We start from the raw sequence: 19,343 nt of genomic DNA, 5'->3' as shown, positions 1-19,343 counted from the left end.
CGCCGTTCTCAGCCGGCGCCGGGGCCTCCCGCTGCGTCGGCTTGCGGGCCAGGGCGGCGCCGTGGCCCTGGCCCTCGGCCCCGGTGATGATGGCGGTGAGGAGGGTGATCATCTCGGAGATGGCCAGCGTCCCCGCCTTGTACTTGCGCAGGAGGTCCTGGCGCCGGTGCTCGGGGATGTAGCGAGAGAAGAGGAGCTCCCAGACGGTGACGCTCTGGCCCTGGAAGAGCCCCACGCTGACGGTGGTGCGGGCAGCCTGCAGGGCTTTGCGGGCGTCCTCGCTCAGCTGGTAGAGCACCGAGCCCTTGTCCATCAGCTGCAGCATGAGCAGCCCCGTGTCCGGGTCGGGCACGCAGCGGCGCAGGAGCTGCATGTAGGTGAGGTTCTCGTGCGTGTTGGGGTCGAAGAAGCCCTTGGTGTCGTCGCTGGGGTCGGAGAGGATCTGGTTCATCTCCTGGTCAAAGTAGCCGCGCTTGTAGGCAGCTTCGACGGGGAGGCGGTGGCTGTGCACGGGGTCGATGATGCCGCCGGTGGCGATCTGGGCCTCGAGCAGGCGGATGCCGTGCTCCTTGACGATGAGCTCCTTCTTCATGGCCTGGAAGAGGGAGATCTGGTCGCCGCTGTAGGGGTCGGTGTAGCCCGTCACGGCCCTCTCGGCCGACAGCAGCTTCTCGTGCAGCTCGCTGCCCACCAGCCCGGACGACACGGCCTCGTCCACGGAGAGCTTCTGGTTGCTGAGCGGGTCGACGAGGAAGCCGGTGGCAGCCTGCGCCTCCAGCAGCACCAGGGCCGTGCCCTGCCTCAGGATGCCCTTCCACATGGCCTGGTAGATGCTCATCTTCTCCATCTTGGCCGGGTCGGCCTTGGACGGCACCAGCACGCCGGCGATGCAGCCCGTGCCGTCCAGGTAGCGCTTGACGGAGGCCATTTCCGTCACCTGCTGCACCGTCTTGGAGCCCTGCACCAGGTCGGCCAGCGTGTCCTTGTCGATGATGCCCGAGTCCAGCAGGTCCGAGGCGGTCACCTGCCGCCTGAGGCCCGTGAATTTCACCTTGCTGCTCTGCTCCACCGCCTCCTGGATGAGGCCGCTGAGGAGCCTCGCCAGCTCGTCCAGCGCCAGGCTGCCGTCGCGCACCTTCCCCAGCAGCTCCTGCCTCTTCGCCTCGCAGACGTACTTGGAGAAGAGGAGCTCCCACAGGGAGACCTTCCTGCCGTGGAAGCCGCCCGCCGAGACCTCGACGCTGTGGGACGTCAGGGCCCGCTCCAGCTCCAGCTCCCGCTCGCGCTCGCGCTCGCGCTCCCGCCGGGAGCCCGCGGCCTCGCCGTTCTCAGCCGGCGCCGGGGCCTCCCGCTGCGTCGGCTTGCGGGCCAGGGCGGCGCCGTGGCCCTGGCCCTCGGCCCCGGTGATGATGGCGGTGAGGAGGGTGATCATCTCGGAGATGGCCAGCGTCCCCGCCTTGTACTTGCGCAGGAGGTCCTGGCGCCGGTGCTCGGGGATGTAGCGAGAGAAGAGGAGCTCCCAGACGGTGACGCTCTGGCCCTGGAAGAGCCCCACGCTGACGGTGGTGCGGGCAGCCTGCAGGGCTTTGCGGGCGTCCTCGCTCAGCTGGTAGAGCACCGAGCCCTTGTCCATCAGCTGCAGCATGAGCAGCCCCGTGTCCGGGTCGGGCACGCAGCGGCGCAGGAGCTGCATGTAGGTGAGGTTCTCGTGCGTGTTGGGGTCGAAGAAGCCCTTGGTGTCGTCGCTGGGGTCGGAGAGGATCTGGTTCATCTCCTGGTCAAAGTAGCCGCGCTTGTAGGCAGCTTCGACGGGGAGGCGGTGGCTGTGCACGGGGTCGATGATGCCGCCGGTGGCGATCTGGGCCTCGAGCAGGCGGATGCCGTGCTCCTTGACGATGAGCTCCTTCTTCATGGCCTGGAAGAGGGAGATCTGGTCGCCGCTGTAGGGGTCGGTGTAGCCCGTCACGGCCCTCTCGGCCGACAGCAGCTTCTCGTGCAGCTCGCTGCCCACCAGCCCGGACGACACGGCCTCGTCCACGGAGAGCTTCTGGTTGCTGAGCGGGTCGACGAGGGAAGCCGGTGGCAGCCTGCGCCTCCAGCAGCACCAGGGCCGTGCCCTGCCTCAGGATGCCCTTCCACATGGCCTGGTAGATGCTCATCTTCTCCATCTTGGCCGGGTCGGCCTTGGACGGCACCAGCACGCCGGCGATGCAGCCCGTGCCGTCCAGGTAGCGCTTGACGGAGGCCATTTCCGTCACCTGCTGCACCGTCTTGGAGCCCTGCACCAGGTCGGCCAGCGTGTCCTTGTCGATGATGCCCGAGTCCAGCAGGTCCGAGGCGGTCACCTGCCGCCTGAGGCCCGTGAATTTCACCTTGCTGCTCTGCTCCACCGCCTCCTGGATGAGGCCGCTGAGGAGCCTCGCCAGCTCGTCCAGCGCCAGGCTGCCGTCGCGCACCTTCCCCAGCAGCTCCTGCCTCTTCGCCTCGCAGACGTACTTGGAGAAGAGGAGCTCCCACAGGGAGACCTTCCTGCCGTGGAAGCCGCCCGCCGAGACCTCGACGCTGTGGGACGTCAGGGCCCGCTCCAGCTCCAGCTCCCGCTCGCGCTCGCGCTCCCGCCGGGAGCCCGCGGCCTCGCCGTTCTCAGCCGGCGCCGGGGCCTCCCGCTGCGTCGGCTTGCGGGCCAGGGCGGCGCCGTGGCCCTGGCCCTCGGCCCCGGTGATGATGGCAGTGAGGAGGGTGATCATCTCGGAGATGGCCAGCGTCCCCGCCTTGTACTTGCGCAGGAGGTCCTGGCGCCGGTGCTCGGGGATGTAGCGAGAGAAGAGGAGCTCCCAGACGGTGACGCTCTGGCCCTGGAAGAGCCCCACGCTGACGGTGGTGCGGGCAGCCTGCAGGGCTTTGCGGGCGTCCTCGCTCAGCTGGTAGAGCACCGAGCCCTTGTCCATCAGCTGCAGCATGAGCAGCCCCGTGTCCGGGTCGGGCACGCAGCGGCGCAGGAGCTGCATGTAGGTGAGGTTCTCGTGCGTGTTGGGGTCGAAGAAGCCCTTGGTGTCGTCGCTGGGGTCGGAGAGGATCTGGTTCATCTCCTGGTCAAAGTAGCCGCGCTTGTAGGCAGCTTCGACGGGGAGGCGGTGGCTGTGCACGGGGTCGATGATGCCGCCGGTGGCGATCTGGGCCTCGAGCAGGCGGATGCCGTGCTCCTTGACGATGAGCTCCTTCTTCATGGCCTGGAAGAGGGAGATCTGGTCGCCGCTGTAGGGGTCGGTGTAGCCCGTCACGGCCCTCTCGGCCGACAGCAGCTTCTCGTGCAGCTCGCTGCCCACCAGCCCGGACGACACGGCCTCGTCCACGGAGAGCTTCTGGTTGCTGAGCGGGTCGACGAGGAAGCCGGTGGCAGCCTGCGCCTCCAGCAGCACCAGGGCCGTGCCCTGCCTCAGGATGCCCTTCCACATGGCCTGGTAGATGCTCATCTTCTCCATCTTGGCCGGGTCGGCCTTGGACGGCACCAGCACGCCGGCGATGCAGCCCGTGCCGTCCAGGTAGCGCTTGACGGAGGCCATTTCCGTCACCTGCTGCACCGTCTTGGAGCCCTGCACCAGGTCGGCCAGCGTGTCCTTGTCGATGATGCCCGAGTCCAGCAGGTCCGAGGCGGTCACCTGCCGCCTGAGGCCCGTGAATTTCACCTTGCTGCTCTGCTCCACCGCCTCCTGGATGAGGCCGCTGAGGAGCCTCGCCAGCTCGTCCAGCGCCAGGCTGCCGTCGCGCACCTTCCCCAGCAGCTCCTGCCTCTTCGCCTCGCAGACGTACTTGGAGAAGAGGAGCTCCCACAGGGAGACCTTCCTGCCGTGGAAGCCGCCCGCCGAGACCTCGACGCTGTGGGACGTCAGGGCCCGCTCCAGCTCCAGCTCCCGCTCGCGCTCGCGCTCGCGCTCCCGCCGGGAGCCCGCGGCCTCGCCGTTCTCAGCCGGCGCCGGGGCCTCCCGCTGCGTCGGCTTGCGGGCCAGGGCGGCGCCGTGGCCCTGGCCCTCGGCCCCGGTGATGATGGCGGTGAGGAGGGTGATCATCTCGGAGATGGCCAGCGTCCCCGCCTTGTACTTGCGCAGGAGGTCCTGGCGCCGGTGCTCGGGGATGTAGCGAGAGAAGAGGAGCTCCCAGACGGTGACGCTCTGGCCCTGGAAGAGCCCCACGCTGACGGTGGTGCGGGCAGCCTGCAGGGCTTTGCGGGCGTCCTCGCTCAGCTGGTAGAGCACCGAGCCCTTGTCCATCAGCTGCAGCATGAGCAGCCCCGTGTCCGGGTCGGGCACGCAGCGGCGCAGGAGCTGCATGTAGGTGAGGTTCTCGTGCGTGTTGGGGTCGAAGAAGCCCTTGGTGTCGTCGCTGGGGTCGGAGAGGATCTGGTTCATCTCCTGGTCAAAGTAGCCGCGCTTGTAGGCAGCTTCGACGGGGAGGCGGTGGCTGTGCACGGGGTCGATGATGCCGCCGGTGGCGATCTGGGCCTCGAGCAGGCGGATGCCGTGCTCCTTGACGATGAGCTCCTTCTTCATGGCCTGGAAGAGGGAGATCTGGTCGCCGCTGTAGGGGTCGGTGTAGCCCGTCACGGCCCTCTCGGCCGACAGCAGCTTCTCGTGCAGCTCGCTGCCCACCAGCCCGGACGACACGGCCTCGTCCACGGAGAGCTTCTGGTTGCTGAGCGGGTCGACGAGGAAGCCGGTGGCAGCCTGCGCCTCCAGCAGCACCAGGGCCGTGCCCTGCCTCAGGATGCCCTTCCACATGGCCTGGTAGATGCTCATCTTCTCCATCTTGGCCGGGTCGGCCTTGGACGGCACCAGCACGCCGGCGATGCAGCCCGTGCCGTCCAGGTAGCGCTTGACGGAGGCCATTTCCGTCACCTGCTGCACCGTCTTGGAGCCCTGCACCAGGTCGGCCAGCGTGTCCTTGTCGATGATGCCCGAGTCCAGCAGGTCCGAGGCGGTCACCTGCCGCCTGAGGCCCGTGAATTTCACCTTGCTGCTCTGCTCCACCGCCTCCTGGATGAGGCCGCTGAGGAGCCTCGCCAGCTCGTCCAGCGCCAGGCTGCCGTCGCGCACCTTCCCCAGCAGCTCCTGCCTCTTCGCCTCGCAGACGTACTTGGAGAAGAGGAGCTCCCACAGGGAGACCTTCCTGCCGTGGAAGCCGCCCGCCGAGACCTCGACGCTGTGGGACGTCAGGGCCCGCTCCAGCTCCAGCTCCCGCTCGCGCTCGTGCTCGCGCTCGCGCTCGCGCTCCCGCCGGGAGCCCGCGGCCTCGCCGTTCTCAGCCGGCGCCGGGGCCTCCCGCTGCGTCGGCTTGCGGGCCAGGGCGGCGCCGTGGCCCTGGCCCTCGGCCCCGGTGATGTTGGCGGTGAGGAGGGTGATCATCTCGGAGATGGCCAGCGTCCCCGCCTTGTACTTGCGCAGGAGGTCCTGGCGCCGGTGCTCGGGGATGTAGCGAGAGAAGAGGAGCTCCCAGACGGTGACGCTCTGGCCCTGGAAGAGCCCCACGCTGACGGTGGTGCGGGCAGCCTGCAGGGCTTTGCGGGCGTCCTCGCTCAGCTGGTAGAGCACCGAGCCCTTGTCCATCAGCTGCAGCATGAGCAGCCCCGTGTCCGGGTCGGGCACGCAGCGGCGCAGGAGCTGCATGTAGGTGAGGTTCTCGTGCGTGTTGGGGTCGAAGAAGCCCTTGGTGTCGTCGCTGGGGTCGGAGAGGATCTGGTTCATCTCCTGGTCAAAGTAGCCGCGCTTGTAGGCAGCTTCGACGGGGAGGCGGTGGCTGTGCACGGGGTCGATGATGCCGCCGGTGGCGATCTGGGCCTCGAGCAGGCGGATGCCGTGCTCCTTGACGATGAGCTCCTTCTTCATGGCCTGGAAGAGGGAGATCTGGTCGCCGCTGTAGGGGTCGGTGTAGCCCGTCACGGCCCTCTCGGCCGACAGCAGCTTCTCGTGCAGCTCGCTGCCCACCAGCCCGGACGACACGGCCTCGTCCACGGAGAGCTTCTGGTTGCTGAGCGGGTCGACGAGGAAGCCGGTGGCAGCCTGCGCCTCCAGCAGCACCAGGGCCGTGCCCTGCCTCAGGATGCCCTTCCACATGGCCTGGTAGATGCTCATCTTCTCCATCTTGGCCGGGTCGGCCTTGGACGGCACCAGCACGCCGGCGATGCAGCCCGTGCCGTCCAGGTAGCGCTTGACGGAGGCCATTTCCGTCACCTGCTGCACCGTCTTGGAGCCCTGCACCAGGTCGGCCAGCGTGTCCTTGTCGATGATGCCCGAGTCCAGCAGGTCCGAGGCGGTCACCTGCCGCCTGAGGCCCGTGAATTTCACCTTGCTGCTCTGCTCCACCGCCTCCTGGATGAGGCCGCTGAGGAGCCTCGCCAGCTCGTCCAGCGCCAGGCTGCCGTCGCGCACCTTCCCCAGCAGCTCCTGCCTCTTCGCCTCGCAGACGTACTTGGAGAAGAGGAGCTCCCACAGGGAGACCTTCCTGCCGTGGAAGCCGCCCGCCGAGACCTCGACGCTGTGGGACGTCAGGGCCCGCTCCAGCTCCAGCTCCCGCTCGCGCTCGCGCTCCCGCCGGGAGCCCGCGGCCTCGCCGTTCTCAGCCGGCGCCGGGGCCTCCCGCTGCGTCGGCTTGCGGGCCAGGGCGGCGCCGTGGCCCTGACCCTCGGCCCCGGTGATGATGGCGGTGAGGAGGGTGATCATCTCGGAGATGGCCAGCGTCCCCGCCTTGTACTTGCGCAGGAGGTCCTGGCGCCGGTGCTCGGGGATGTAGCGAGAGAAGAGGAGCTCCCAGACGGTGACGCTCTGGCCCTGGAAGAGCCCCACGCTGACGGTGGTGCGGGCAGCCTGCAGGGCTTTGCGGGCGTCCTCGCTCAGCTGGTAGAGCACCGAGCCCTTGTCCATCAGCTGCAGCATGAGCAGCCCCGTGTCCGGGTCGGGCACGCAGCGGCGCAGGAGCTGCATGTAGGTGAGGTTCTCGTGCGTGTTGGGGTCGAAGAAGCCCTTGGTGTCGTCGCTGGGGTCGGAGAGGATCTGGTTCATCTCCTGGTCAAAGTAGCCGCGCTTGTAGGCAGCTTCGACGGGGAGGCGGTGGCTGTGCACGGGGTCGATGATGCCGCCGGTGGCGATCTGGGCCTCGAGCAGGCGGATGCCGTGCTCCTTGACGATGAGCTCCTTCTTCATGGCCTGGAAGAGGGAGATCTGGTCGCCGCTGTAGGGGTCGGTGTAGCCCGTCACGGCCCTCTCGGCCGACAGCAGCTTCTCGTGCAGCTCGCTGCCCACCAGCCCGGACGACACGGCCTCGTCCACGGAGAGCTTCTGGTTGCTGAGCGGGTCGACGAGGAAGCCGGTGGCAGCCTGCGCCTCCAGCAGCACCAGGGCCGTGCCCTGCCTCAGGATGCCCTTCCACATGGCCTGGTAGATGCTCATCTTCTCCATCTTGGCCGGGTCGGCCTTGGACGGCACCAGCACGCCGGCGATGCAGCCCGTGCCGTCCAGGTAGCGCTTGACGGAGGCCATTTCCGTCACCTGCTGCACCGTCTTGGAGCCCTGCACCAGGTCGGCCAGCGTGTCCTTGTCGATGATGCCCGAGTCCAGCAGGTCCGAGGCGGTCACCTGCCGCCTGAGGCCCGTGAATTTCACCTTGCTGCTCTGCTCCACCGCCTCCTGGATGAGGCCGCTGAGGAGCCTCGCCAGCTCGTCCAGCGCCAGGCTGCCGTCGCGCACCTTCCCCAGCAGCTCCTGCCTCTTCGCCTCGCAGACGTACTTGGAGAAGAGGAGCTCCCACAGGGAGACCTTCCTGCCGTGGAAGCCGCCCGCCGAGACCTCGACGCTGTGGGACGTCAGGGCCCGCTCCAGCTCCAGCTCCCGCTCGCGCTCGTGCTCGCGCTCGCGCTCGCGCTCCCGCCGGGAGCCCGCGGCCTCGCCGTTCTCAGCCGGCGCCGGGGCCTCCCGCTGCGTCGGCTTGCGGGCCAGGGCGGCGCCGTGGCCCTGGCCCTCGGCCCCGGTGATGATGGCGGTGAGGAGGGTGATCATCTCGGAGATGGCCAGCGTCCCCGCCTTGTACTTGCGCAGGAGGTCCTGGCGCCGGTGCTCGGGGATGTAGCGAGAGAAGAGGAGCTCCCAGACGGTGACGCTCTGGCCCTGGAAGAGCCCCACGCTGACGGTGGTGCGGGCAGCCTGCAGGGCTTTGCGGGCGTCCTCGCTCAGCTGGTAGAGCACCGAGCCCTTGTCCATCAGCTGCAGCATGAGCAGCCCCGTGTCCGGGTCGGGCACGCAGCGGCGCAGGAGCTGCATGTAGGTGAGGTTCTCGTGCGTGTTGGGGTCGAAGAAGCCCTTGGTGTCGTCGCTGGGGTCGGAGAGGATCTGGTTCATCTCCTGGTCAAAGTAGCCGCGCTTGTAGGCAGCTTCGACGGGGAGGCGGTGGCTGTGCACGGGGTCGATGATGCCGCCGGTGGCGATCTGGGCCTCGAGCAGGCGGATGCCGTGCTCCTTGACGATGAGCTCCTTCTTCATGGCCTGGAAGAGGGAGATCTGGTCGCCGCTGTAGGGGTCGGTGTAGCCCGTCACGGCCCTCTCGGCCGACAGCAGCTTCTCGTGCAGCTCGCTGCCCACCAGCCCGGACGACACGGCCTCGTCCACGGAGAGCTTCTGGTTGCTGAGCGGGTCGACGAGGAAGCCGGTGGCAGCCTGCGCCTCCAGCAGCACCAGGGCCGTGCCCTGCCTCAGGATGCCCTTCCACATGGCCTGGTAGATGCTCATCTTCTCCATCTTGGCCGGGTCGGCCTTGGACGGCACCAGCACGCCGGCGATGCAGCCCGTGCCGTCCAGGTAGCGCTTGACGGAGGCCATTTCCGTCACCTGCTGCACCGTCTTGGAGCCCTGCACCAGGTCGGCCAGCGTGTCCTTGTCGATGATGCCCGAGTCCAGCAGGTCCGAGGCGGTCACCTGCCGCCTGAGGCCCGTGAATTTCACCTTGCTGCTCTGCTCCACCGCCTCCTGGATGAGGCCGCTGAGGAGCCTCGCCAGCTCGTCCAGCGCCAGGCTGCCGTCGCGCACCTTCCCCAGCAGCTCCTGCCTCTTCGCCTCGCAGACGTACTTGGAGAAGAGGAGCTCCCACAGGGAGACCTTCCTGCCGTGGAAGCCGCCCGCCGAGACCTCGACGCTGTGGGACGTCAGGGCCCGCTCGCGCTCCTGCTCCCGCTCGCGCTCGCGCTCCCGCCGGGAGCCCGCGGCCTCGCCGTTCTCAGCCGGCGCCGGGGCCTCCCGCTGCGTCGGCTTGCGGGCCAGGGCGGCGCCGTGGCCCTGGCCCTCGGCCCCGGTGATGATGGCGGTGAGGAGGGTGATCATCTCGGAGATGGCCAGCGTCCCCGCCTTGTACTTGCGCAGGAGGTCCTGGCGCCGGTGCTCGGGGATGTAGCGAGAGAAGAGGAGCTCCCAGACGGTGACGCTCTGGCCCTGGAAGAGCCCCACGCTGACGGTGGTGCGGGCAGCCTGCAGGGCTTTGCGGGCGTCCTCGCTCAGCTGGTAGAGCACCGAGCCCTTGTCCATCAGCTGCAGCATGAGCAGCCCCGTGTCCGGGTCGGGCACGCAGCGGCGCAGGAGCTGCATGTAGGTGAGGTTCTCGTGCGTGTTGGGGTCGAAGAAGCCCTTGGTGTCGTCGCTGGGGTCGGAGAGGATCTGGTTCATCTCCTGGTCAAAGTAGCCGCGCTTGTAGGCAGCTTCGACGGGGAGGCGGTGGCTGTGCACGGGGTCGATGATGCCGCCGGTGGCGATCTGGGCCTCGAGCAGGCGGATGCCGTGCTCCTTGACGATGAGCTCCTTCTTCATGGCCTGGAAGAGTGACATCTTCTGTCCTGTGCAGGGGTGTGTGTAGCCAGTTACAGCTTTTTCTGCACAAAGTAGTTTCTTCTGTAATTCACTGCCCACCAGTCCTGATGTGACAGCTTCATCCACAGATATCTTTTTATTCTTGACTGGGTCTATGATGAAGCCTGTGGCAGCCTGTGCCTCTAGCAGCACTAGTGCTGTCCCTGGCCTCAGGATGCCCTTCCACATGGCCTGGTAGATGCTCATCTTCTCCATCTTGGCCGGGTCAGCCTTGGACGGCACAAGCACACCAGCAATGCTTCCAGTTCCCTCAAGGTATCTTCTCACATTATCCATTTGTGCTATTTCTTGTGCTGTTTCCTTTCCTTCCTGGAGTTTCTGCATAGTTTCTTCTGTGATTATCTCTGCACTGAGAAGTTCCGATGCTGTAATTTGTTGTCTTATGCCTTGGAACCAAACATCACTTCTGTCCTCCTCTTTTTCTTTAATGATATTTAGTATTGTTTCAATGATTCTTTGTATAATGTGGTGGGATTCCTCTTTGTATTTTTTCACCAGTTCTTTTCTTTTCTCTTCTGTGATATACTCAGAACAGAGAAGTTCCCAGAGTGATAATTCATTCCCTTTGTATTTTCCAACAGACACTTGTACCTTTGTTGATATTAGGGCTTGTTTTGTTTGCTCATCAATGTAGAAATAGTCATCTTCCTTCTCCATGACCTGCAGCAGGTACAGTCCAGTATCTCTGTCTTTGTAACATCTTTGCAGGAGCTGACTGTAACTTATTTTCTCATGAGTATTTGGATCTATGAAACCTTTGCAGCCATGATCTGGATCAGAAAGTAGGAGAAACATATCGCCATCCAAGTAGCCCCTCCGGTATGCCACATTCACAGGGATGCGGTGGCTGTGTACAGGGTCGATGATGCCACCAGTGGCAATCTGGGCCTCAAGCAGGCGGATGCCGTGCTCCTTGATTATTATCTTACTCATTATGGCCTGGAAGAGGGATATTTTAGTGCCTGTCTGGGGATCTGCATATCCTGTCACGGCTTTCTCTGCTGACAGGAGCTTCTCGTGCAACTCGCTGCCCACCAACTTTGCCAAGACGGCCTCGTCCACGGAGAGCTTCTTATTTGTCAGTGGATCAACAATGAAGCCGGTGGCAGCCTGCGCCTCCAGCAGCCCCAGTGCACATTGCTCTGAGAGCAGGCCCCTCTTCAGGGCCTGGTAGATACTCATTGTCTCTTTCCTTGATGGAAGTAGAACTCCTGCAATGCATCCGGTGCCATCCAGGTACCTTTTTACCGTGTCCTTCTTTATGAGGCTATGAAGTGAGAGACTTCCGTCCTGCAGCTGATCCAGAGTCTTCTTGTCAATTATCTCGGAGTTAAACAATTCTGACACTGACACCTCACCTCGGAGTCCTTTGACCTTGAGGGCTTCTGCTTTTTGCTCCGTATCCTCAATTGTTTTGAGGATGAGAGCTATAAGGTTTTCCAGAGTTAGTGTTTTACATTTATATTGCTTCACTAGTTCTTTCCTTTTCTGCTCAGAGATGTAATGGGAACAGAGAATTTCCCAGACAGAAACTGTTTGGTCCTTGAATTTTCCAACTGTCACTTTAATGGGCTTTGAGTGCAAAACCTGTTTTGTCAATTCATCTATGTAGAAGTACCTTCCCCCTTCTTGGACAACTTGTAGCATGTACAACCCAGTCTCTGAATCTTGGACACATCTCTCCAGGAGCTGCATGTAGGTGAGGTTCTCATGCGTGTTGGGGTCGAAGAAGCCCTTGGTGTCATCGCTGGGGTCGGAGAGGATCCGGTTCATCTCCTCATCGAAGTAGCCGCGCTTGTAGGCCACTTCCACGGGGAGGCGGTGGCTGTGCACGGGGTCAATGATGCCGCCGGTGGCGATCTGGGCCTCGAGCAGGCGGATGCCGTGGCTCTTCACTATTAGTCCTTGGTTCATGGCTTCAAAGAGGGACATTGGTGCTTTTGTGTAGGGGTCAATGTAGCCTGTCACAGCTCTTTCTGCACAGAGTAGCTTTTCAAAAATCTCACACCCAATTAGACCTGCCTTAAATGCTTCCTCCACTGAAAATTTCTTGTTTTTCTCTGGGTCAATGATGTAGCCAGTAGCAGCCTGTGCCTCCAGCAACACCAGTGCTGTCCCCGGCCTCAGAATGCCCTTCCTCATGGCCTGGTAGATGCTCATCTTCTCATTGCTTGGCTGTATAAGGACCCCTGCTATGAAATTGCTGCCCTCCAAGTATCTGCGGACAGAGTCCATTTCAGTGACTTCTTTAACTGTTTTCTTCCCCTGGTTGAGCTCATCAAGGGTTTTTTTGTCTATCAGTTGAGATTGGAAGAGATCACTGGCAGACACTCTTTTCCGCAGACCTTTGAATGCAAACTTCTTTCCCTGCACCTCAGTTTCTTTGATGATTTTCATGACAATCATTATGATTTCATGCAGCACTTCAGTATTTTCATCTTTGTACTTTTGCACCAGCTCTCTTCTTTTGCTGTCTGAGATGTATTCAGAGTTGAGAAGGTCCCAGACTGACACTGTCTGTCCTTTGAACCGTCCTATGTTGACACAGACAGTCACAGATTTCAGCATCTCCATGGTTTGTTCATCCACATAGAACATTGCATTTTCCGACAGGGGAAGGAACCAGAGGCCTGTCTCAGCCTCATAAATGCACCTGTCCTTCAGCTGCTGGTAGGTCACGTTCTCCTTTGTATTTGGATCAAAAAAGATTTTGGTGCTGTCATTCAGCTGAGTGAGGTTTTGGTTTAAGTCTTCATCATAGAAGCCATACCTGTATGCAGCCTGGAGTGGAAGGTGATGACGGTGAATAGGATCGATGACTCCTCCTGTGGCCAGCTGGGCCTCTAGCAAAGGAATGGCTTCACCCAGAGGAATGAGCTCTTTCCTGACCGCCTGGCACAGGGAGATGGAGCTCCCTGTGTAGGGGTCTGTGTAGCCAGTCACTGCCCTCTCAGCTAGGAGAAGCTTCTCAGTGAGCTCCTCACCAACAACAGCTGCTCTCACAGCATCCCTCACACTGAGTCTCTGGTTTGTTGCTGGGTCAGTTAGGTACCCTGTGGCTGCCTGAGCTTCCAGCAGCTTCAGAGCAGCCCCAGGGAGGAGGAGATTGTTTTTCATGGCATTGTAAAAACTCATCTTCTTTTTGGATGCCTGTATAATTACCCCGGCTATGCTGCCTGTGCCCTGCAAGTACCTCTTCACACTCTCCATTTCAGCCACTTCCTCGGGAGTTCTTATGCCCTGAGCTAGTTCTTCAAACATCTTTTCAGTAATGATGCCAGCCTCCAGCAACCAGACTGCGGGGACACTTCCCTGCAAGCCCTGGAAGGTGATGTGGGTGCAGGCTTTCATCTCCATCTCCCTTACCAGTCTGAGCACAAGAGCTACCAACTGCTGCAGTGACAGTTCCTTAGCACGGAACCTCTCCACAAAGTCACTCCTCTGCTCGTCAGTGAAATACCCAGAGTGGATTAGCTCCCAGAGGGAGACCCCTTTTTCCTTCACCATAGTTTCCTTGAAAAGCTGTTGGATTTGTTCATCTGTGTAGACAGGAACTGCTGTCTGTGGTAGAGGCAGCAAGTGGAAGCCAGAGATCTCGTCCTTCTGGCAGCGCTCAATGAGCTCAGCGTAGGTCACGGTCTCTTTGCTGTCTGGGACACAGAAGGCTCTGTTGTTGTCACTGGGCTTAGAAAGGGCCTTGCTTGTGTCCTCATCCAGGCACCCTCTCTTTTGGGCAGCTTCTATGGGGAGATGGTGGCCACATGTTGGGTCAATGATGCCTCCTGTAGCCATCTGCACCTCCATCAGCTGCATGGCCTGTTTGTCAGTGATCAGGCCCTTCTTCATAGCCTGGAAGAGAGGTATCTTCTTGCCTGTGAAAGGATCCTTATAGCCTGACACAGCCCCTTCTGCTTGCTGCAGCTTCTCATGGACTTCTGGCCCAATGACTCCTTCCTTGACGGCGTCATCCACGCAGAGTTTCTGGTTGTTCACTGGGTCAATAATAAAGCCTGTGGCAGCCTGGGCCTCTAGGAGTGGTAGAGCTACTCCAGGTACCATGATGTTCTGTTTCATGGCCTCATAAATGCTTATCCTCTGGTTTGATGGCTGGAGTACAATCCCCCCGATGCTGCCAGAGCCATAGAGGTATCTTCTGACAGAGTCCATGCGCAGGACTTCCTCTGGTGTGACGGATCCCTCCAACACCTTCTCAAACAGGGCCCTGTCAATGATGCCCGTTTCCATCAGGTGATAAGCGCTGATGCTGCCTCTCATGGCTGGGAACTTGATGGGGGCCCATTTTTTGATTTCCTCCTCTAGCATGATCCGGATTTGCTCCAGGGTGAGCTTCCTCAGCCGGTAGTGGTTGAAGATCTCTCGGCGCCTCCCCTCGCTGAAGTACTCAGAGTTCAGCAGGTCCCACACAGAGACCTTCTCCCCACTTAAGCGCCCAAACCTGACAGGCATCCAGGAGTTCCTGAACAGCTGTCTGGTGGCGTCGTCGATGAACTGGCGTTTCCTGCTGTTCAGAGGAAGGAGGCAGAGCCCAGTGGACGGCTCTGTGATGCACTTCTCTTTCAGCTGCAGGTAGGTGAGGTTCTCGTGCGTGTTGGGGTCGAAGAAGCCCTTGGTGTCATCGCTGGGGTCAGAAAGGATTACATTCATCTTCTTGTCGAAGTAGCCCCGCTTGTAGGCCACCTCCACGGGGATGCGGTGGCTATTGACAGGGTCGATGATGCCTCCGGTGGCAATCTGGGCCTCAAGCAGGCGGATAGCGTGCTCCTTGACGATGAGCTCCTTCTTCATGGCCTGGAAGAGGGAGATCTTGGTCCCTGAGTAAGGATCTCTGTAGCCAGTGACTGATTTCTCTGCAGTCAGTAGCTTGTCATAAACATCTGGACCAATGACATTTGCTTGTAAAGCCTCATCTACAGAATAGCTTTTGTTGGCAGCTGGGTCAATGATAAATCCGGTGGCAGCCTGTGCCTCCAGGAGGATCAGTGATGTTCCTGGCCGTAAAAATCCTTTCCTCTTTGCCTGGTAGATGCTCATCTTCTCCTGGGAGTCAGGAAGCAGCAACCCAGCAATGCTACCCGTCCCTTGCAGGTACTTCTTGACGGTGTCCATGCTGACAACTTCTTTGGCTGACGTTTCTCCTTCCTTCAGTTTCTTAAACAAATCTTTGTTGATGATTTCAGAGCTCAGGAGCTGGTCAGCTGTCACGCGACCCCTCAGTCCTTCAAAGGTGACATTGGCAGTGGAAGCCATTTCTTCAATGGTGACACTGACTGCCTTGGCCAACTGTTGCATAGAGAGCGTCCCTGCAAGATACTGCTGGGTGAGAGCAGCTCTTTGCTCACTCTGGATGTAGTCTGAGAAGAGGAGTTTCCAGAGAGACACTGATTTTCCTTTGAATTTACCTAAAGTAATGGGTACCTTTGTGTTTTCCAGAGCCGTTTGGGTCTTGTGGTCAAAGAAGACAGGGGTTCCCTTGGGTCCTTCTCCACTGTCTCCACTAAGTGGCAGCAGGAGGAGCCCTGTGTTGGGATCAGTGACACATCGCTTTAGCAGGTCTGCATAGGTCAGCTTCTCCTTGGAGTTAGGGTCAAAGAACCCTTTCAGTTCATCAGCAGGACTGGAGAGGAGCTGTCTTGTGGTCTCATCCAAGTATCCCCACTTGCAAGCTGTCTCTGTGGGGACACGGAAGTGCCGGCCCGGAGCAATGATGCCCCCTGTAGCCATCTGGGCCTCCAGAAGGCAAATGCCGTGGTCCCTGGGGATGAAGGCCTTCCTGATGGCTTGGAACAGGGAGAGCATTTCCCCAGTGTAGGGGTCCCTGTACCCAGTGATGGTCCTCTCAGCTGAAGACAGTTTCTCATGAAGCTCTGGGCCGATGAGGCCAGTCCTGACAGCCTCATCAACAGAGAAGGTTTTGTTCTTTACGGGGTCTGTCAGGCTGCCAGTGGAGGCCTGGACTTGCAGGAGTGTTAGAGCAGTGCCAGGCAGGAGGAGATGCTCTCTCAGGGCCTGGTAAAGGCTTTTCCGCTCACTGGAAGGCAGGACAACACCAGCGATGCTCCTTGTCCCACGCAGGAACTGCTGGACAGAGTCACTCTCTGCTACCTCCTGGGCAGAAACTCTTCCCTCCTCAAGACCTCTGAACGTGTCAGGGCTGATGATGCCAGCCTCCAGCAGATCCCTGCTGCTCACCCTTCCTCCTAGCCCTGCGAATGTGATTTGTAGGGGCAAGAGGAGGAAGCCTGAGGCTGGATCAACAACACACCTCTTTATAAGCTCCATGTAGGTGACCCTCTCCATAGTACTGGGGTCGAGGAAACCTTTGCTGTCCTCATTGCTGGGGTCAGAGAAGAGCTGCCTCATCTCTTCATCTAAATATCCCCTCTCACAGGCAACATCTGCTGGAAGCCGGCAGCCTGTGGCTGGGTCAATGACGCCTCCAGTTGCCATCTGGGCCTCTAGCAGCCGGGCTCCTTGCTCTCTCCCAACCAGGTCCTTCTGGATTGCCTGGTAGAGGGAGATTTTCTCTTCTGTGTAGGGATCCACAAAGCCAGTGGCAGCTTTCTCTGCAGAGAGCAGCTTCTCCTTCAGCTCCAGCCCCACCAACCCCAGGTGCACAGCTTCTGCTACGGAGACATGCCTGTTCTTCACCGGGTCAGCAATGAAGCCCATGGCTGCCTGGGCCTCCAGAAGAAAGAGCGCCGGATCCAAGCTCAGAAGATGCTCTCTGGTGGCATCATAAAAGCTCATTATCTTCTTCAAAGCCTCTACATACACGCCGGCAATGCTGCCAGGTACCTCTGAAGGCTCACTAGCAGCATCCATTGCTGCCACATCCCCGCCAGCTGCTTTCTGTTTGCAAGGCAGTGTGCCCTGGCAGCAGTGGTTTGTTCCTGGCACATCTTCCTGGTGAGAGATGGGGGCAGCATGGCCATTCACTGCTGGCTTGCTTGCCATCCTTCCTCTGCGCACTCCTTCCACAGCTTTCTGCAGAGATGGGAGAGAGAATGGGGAAGCTCACTAAAAAATCAACTCTTTTATGCTTTGTGTGCTAAACTGGGGAAAAAGGGAAAAGAAATATCACACAGGCAGTGGGAAGTAACAGCCAAAGGTGGAGCACATTTGAGGCAGCGTGCTTGTCCCTGTCCCTGGCGTGCAGAGCCAGTCCTGCCAGAGGCAAGCACACCACGGATCCATACTGGATGCACTGGGACATCTTGATGTGCAAGAGAGACTGGGGCTCCACCTGTGGGGCCCGTGGGGCACTGGGCTGAGGCAGGTCCAGCTCCTGAGAGGAGAAAAGCCCCCACGAGCTGTAACGTGCATTTGGTCACCAGTCTGAGCAGGGCTTGCAGCTGTTTCGTGTGGCACTTCAAAGGTCAGGAGGGCAGCTGGTGTGGGGCGAAGCACCAGGCCAGGGCAGCAGCCCCAAGGAGGACCTGCGCTCATCAGGGTGCTGCTGGACGCGGCAATGGGACAAACAAGCCCCGAAGCAACACGAACGGCTGCAGCCTCTGCCAGGGGCCGGTGGTCAGCCTGGTCAGCAGGGGCCGGAGCAGCCCCAGCAGAACCCCGGGGGTCCTTTGGTGCTGTGGGGTGGGCTGTCTGCCCTGCCTGGGGACAGACGGTGTGGGCAGAGGGGGCAGGAGGGAGCGGGGCGAAGGGAAGCAGCACAAGGAGAAGCTGGTGGGTGCTGCAGGCCACACTGGGAGCACATTAACCTGCAAGCCTGCGTGCACACTTGAAAAGCTGCTGGGCACGCTGGGATTGACCACAATATAGCCATTACACAGTCAAATAACGTGCCAGCAGGGAGCGGGAGGCTGTGCAAAACAGAGGGCTGGAGGGCGTGTGGAGAGCGACCTTTCACACGGGCGGATAGTGACAGGATGAGGGGGAACAGTTTTAAACTGAAAGAGAGGAACTTTAGATTAGACATTAGGAGGAAATTGTTTACTCAGAGGGTGGTGAGGCAGTGGAACCGGTTGCCCGGAGAAGCTGTGGATGTCCCTGGAAGTGCTCAAGGCCAGGCTGGATGGGGCTTTGAGCAACCTGGTCCCGTGGGAGATGTCCCTGCCAATGGCAGGGGGGTGGAACTAGAGGACCTTTAAGGTCCCTTCCAACCCGAACCATGCTATGATTCTATGATTCTATCATTTCTTGCTAGGCTGTGGTGAGGCACGACCTCAGGGCCACACAGAGGAGCCTCAACATCTGCAGCCTCTCACAGCTTCAGTCCCACGGCTGGGAGCCGGTTCTGCCACAGGATCGAGGCACAAGGGACCGAGCACAAAGCGCTGCAGCAGGCAGACAACAGCCTCTGGCCCGAGCTGGCGGGCTGCACTGCTCTGGGCTGCGAGGACACAGCTGGAGAGGGAATGGGAACGGGAACGGCAGCTCCTGGAGCCGTGCCCTGGGGCCCAGCACCCTTGCAGGCGGCAGTGGGGAGGAAGGCATGCCAGCCCCTGGGGAGCCGTGCCCTGTGCACCCACTGCAGCGGTCGCACCAAGCAGGGACAGCGAGGACCGGCTGCATCTCAGCACCAGGGAGTGGATCCTGCCCTCAGCTCACAGACCCACATCCACCAGAGTAAACACAGCAAGAGCGCAGAGCAGTGTGCCGTGCCCTTCCAACAGGCTCTGCGCTCCGGGCTCTGTGCCCCTGTGCCCCCTCCAGCTCCTCCCGCTCCCCCAGCACCTTTGCCTCGCTCCTGGCCGTGCTCCAGGCTCCGTCCCCACAGGAAAGGTCCCAGCAGGCTCCGTCCGCCCGAGATGTCATCGCAGGCACTGCTGCACGGGCTCGGATCTGCCCAGGCAGTGCCGCCTGTTTGCAGGTTTGGGATTGCATCCAGCTGTGGCGCCGAGAGGTGGGGACGGCAGAGGGAAGGGCCGTCAGTGCTCCTGCCCCTGGGAAGGGCTGTCCTGGGCCAGACAGGGCCAGGGGAGCAGGGACGTGGGGGGCTCTGCACGGTGAGGGGGCTGCTGCTTGGTGGAAGAGGGGCAGTCGCTCTGTCCTGCACTCTGGGCCCTCTGCTCCGTCCCCTGGGTTCCTACGTGCTGGTGCGCTGTGCCAGGGGCACACTCAAAATGCAAAGGGGCTGGCAGCACCTCACCACCTGCTTTGCCTGCACACTCCTGGAACCGTGCAGGGTTGTGAGAGCTTCTCCAGGCCCACAGCCCTTTCCTGGCAGCGATGCCAGGAGACGGGGAGGCACTCAGCTCAGCCACGCACACTCAGGGGTGGGCAGTGCTGGTGCGGCTGCGGCGTCCGCAGAGCCCCACGCAGATCCCTGCAGGTCTCTGGTCAGAGCCAGACACCGGCACCAGGGTGCAGAGGGGATTTGGGCACTGCCACCCACCATAGGGCAGCTCCCAGCAGGGTCAGGGGCTGGGGCAGAAACCCCCTGGGGCAGAGCTGGGGCTGCTG

At 61.3% G+C, this 19,343-nt stretch overlaps 1 protein-coding gene across 1 annotated transcript in view; it reads right to left on the bottom strand.

The window, feature by feature from the left end:
- Window positions 1-16,742, bottom strand: part of LOC116485703 (epiplakin-like) — a 28,359-nt gene extending 11,617 nt beyond the window's left edge. Inside the window, 6 exon segments of the mRNA XM_032181196.1 lie at window positions 129-1,204; window positions 1,532-2,071; window positions 2,073-3,710; window positions 4,050-6,578; window positions 6,900-7,676; window positions 8,013-16,742. Coding sequence (XP_032037087.1) covers window positions 129-1,204; window positions 1,532-2,071; window positions 2,073-3,710; window positions 4,050-6,578; window positions 6,900-7,676; window positions 8,013-16,742 — 15,290 coding nt within the window.
- Window positions 16,743-19,343: the final 2,601 nt, after the last annotated feature.

This window comes from Aythya fuligula, chromosome 2, assembly GCF_009819795.1.
Source record: "Aythya fuligula isolate bAytFul2 chromosome 2, bAytFul2.pri, whole genome shotgun sequence".
NCBI classification, from domain to species: Eukaryota; Metazoa; Chordata; class Aves; order Anseriformes; family Anatidae; genus Aythya; species Aythya fuligula.
This window is presented reverse-complemented; position numbering and strand designations above follow the sequence as displayed.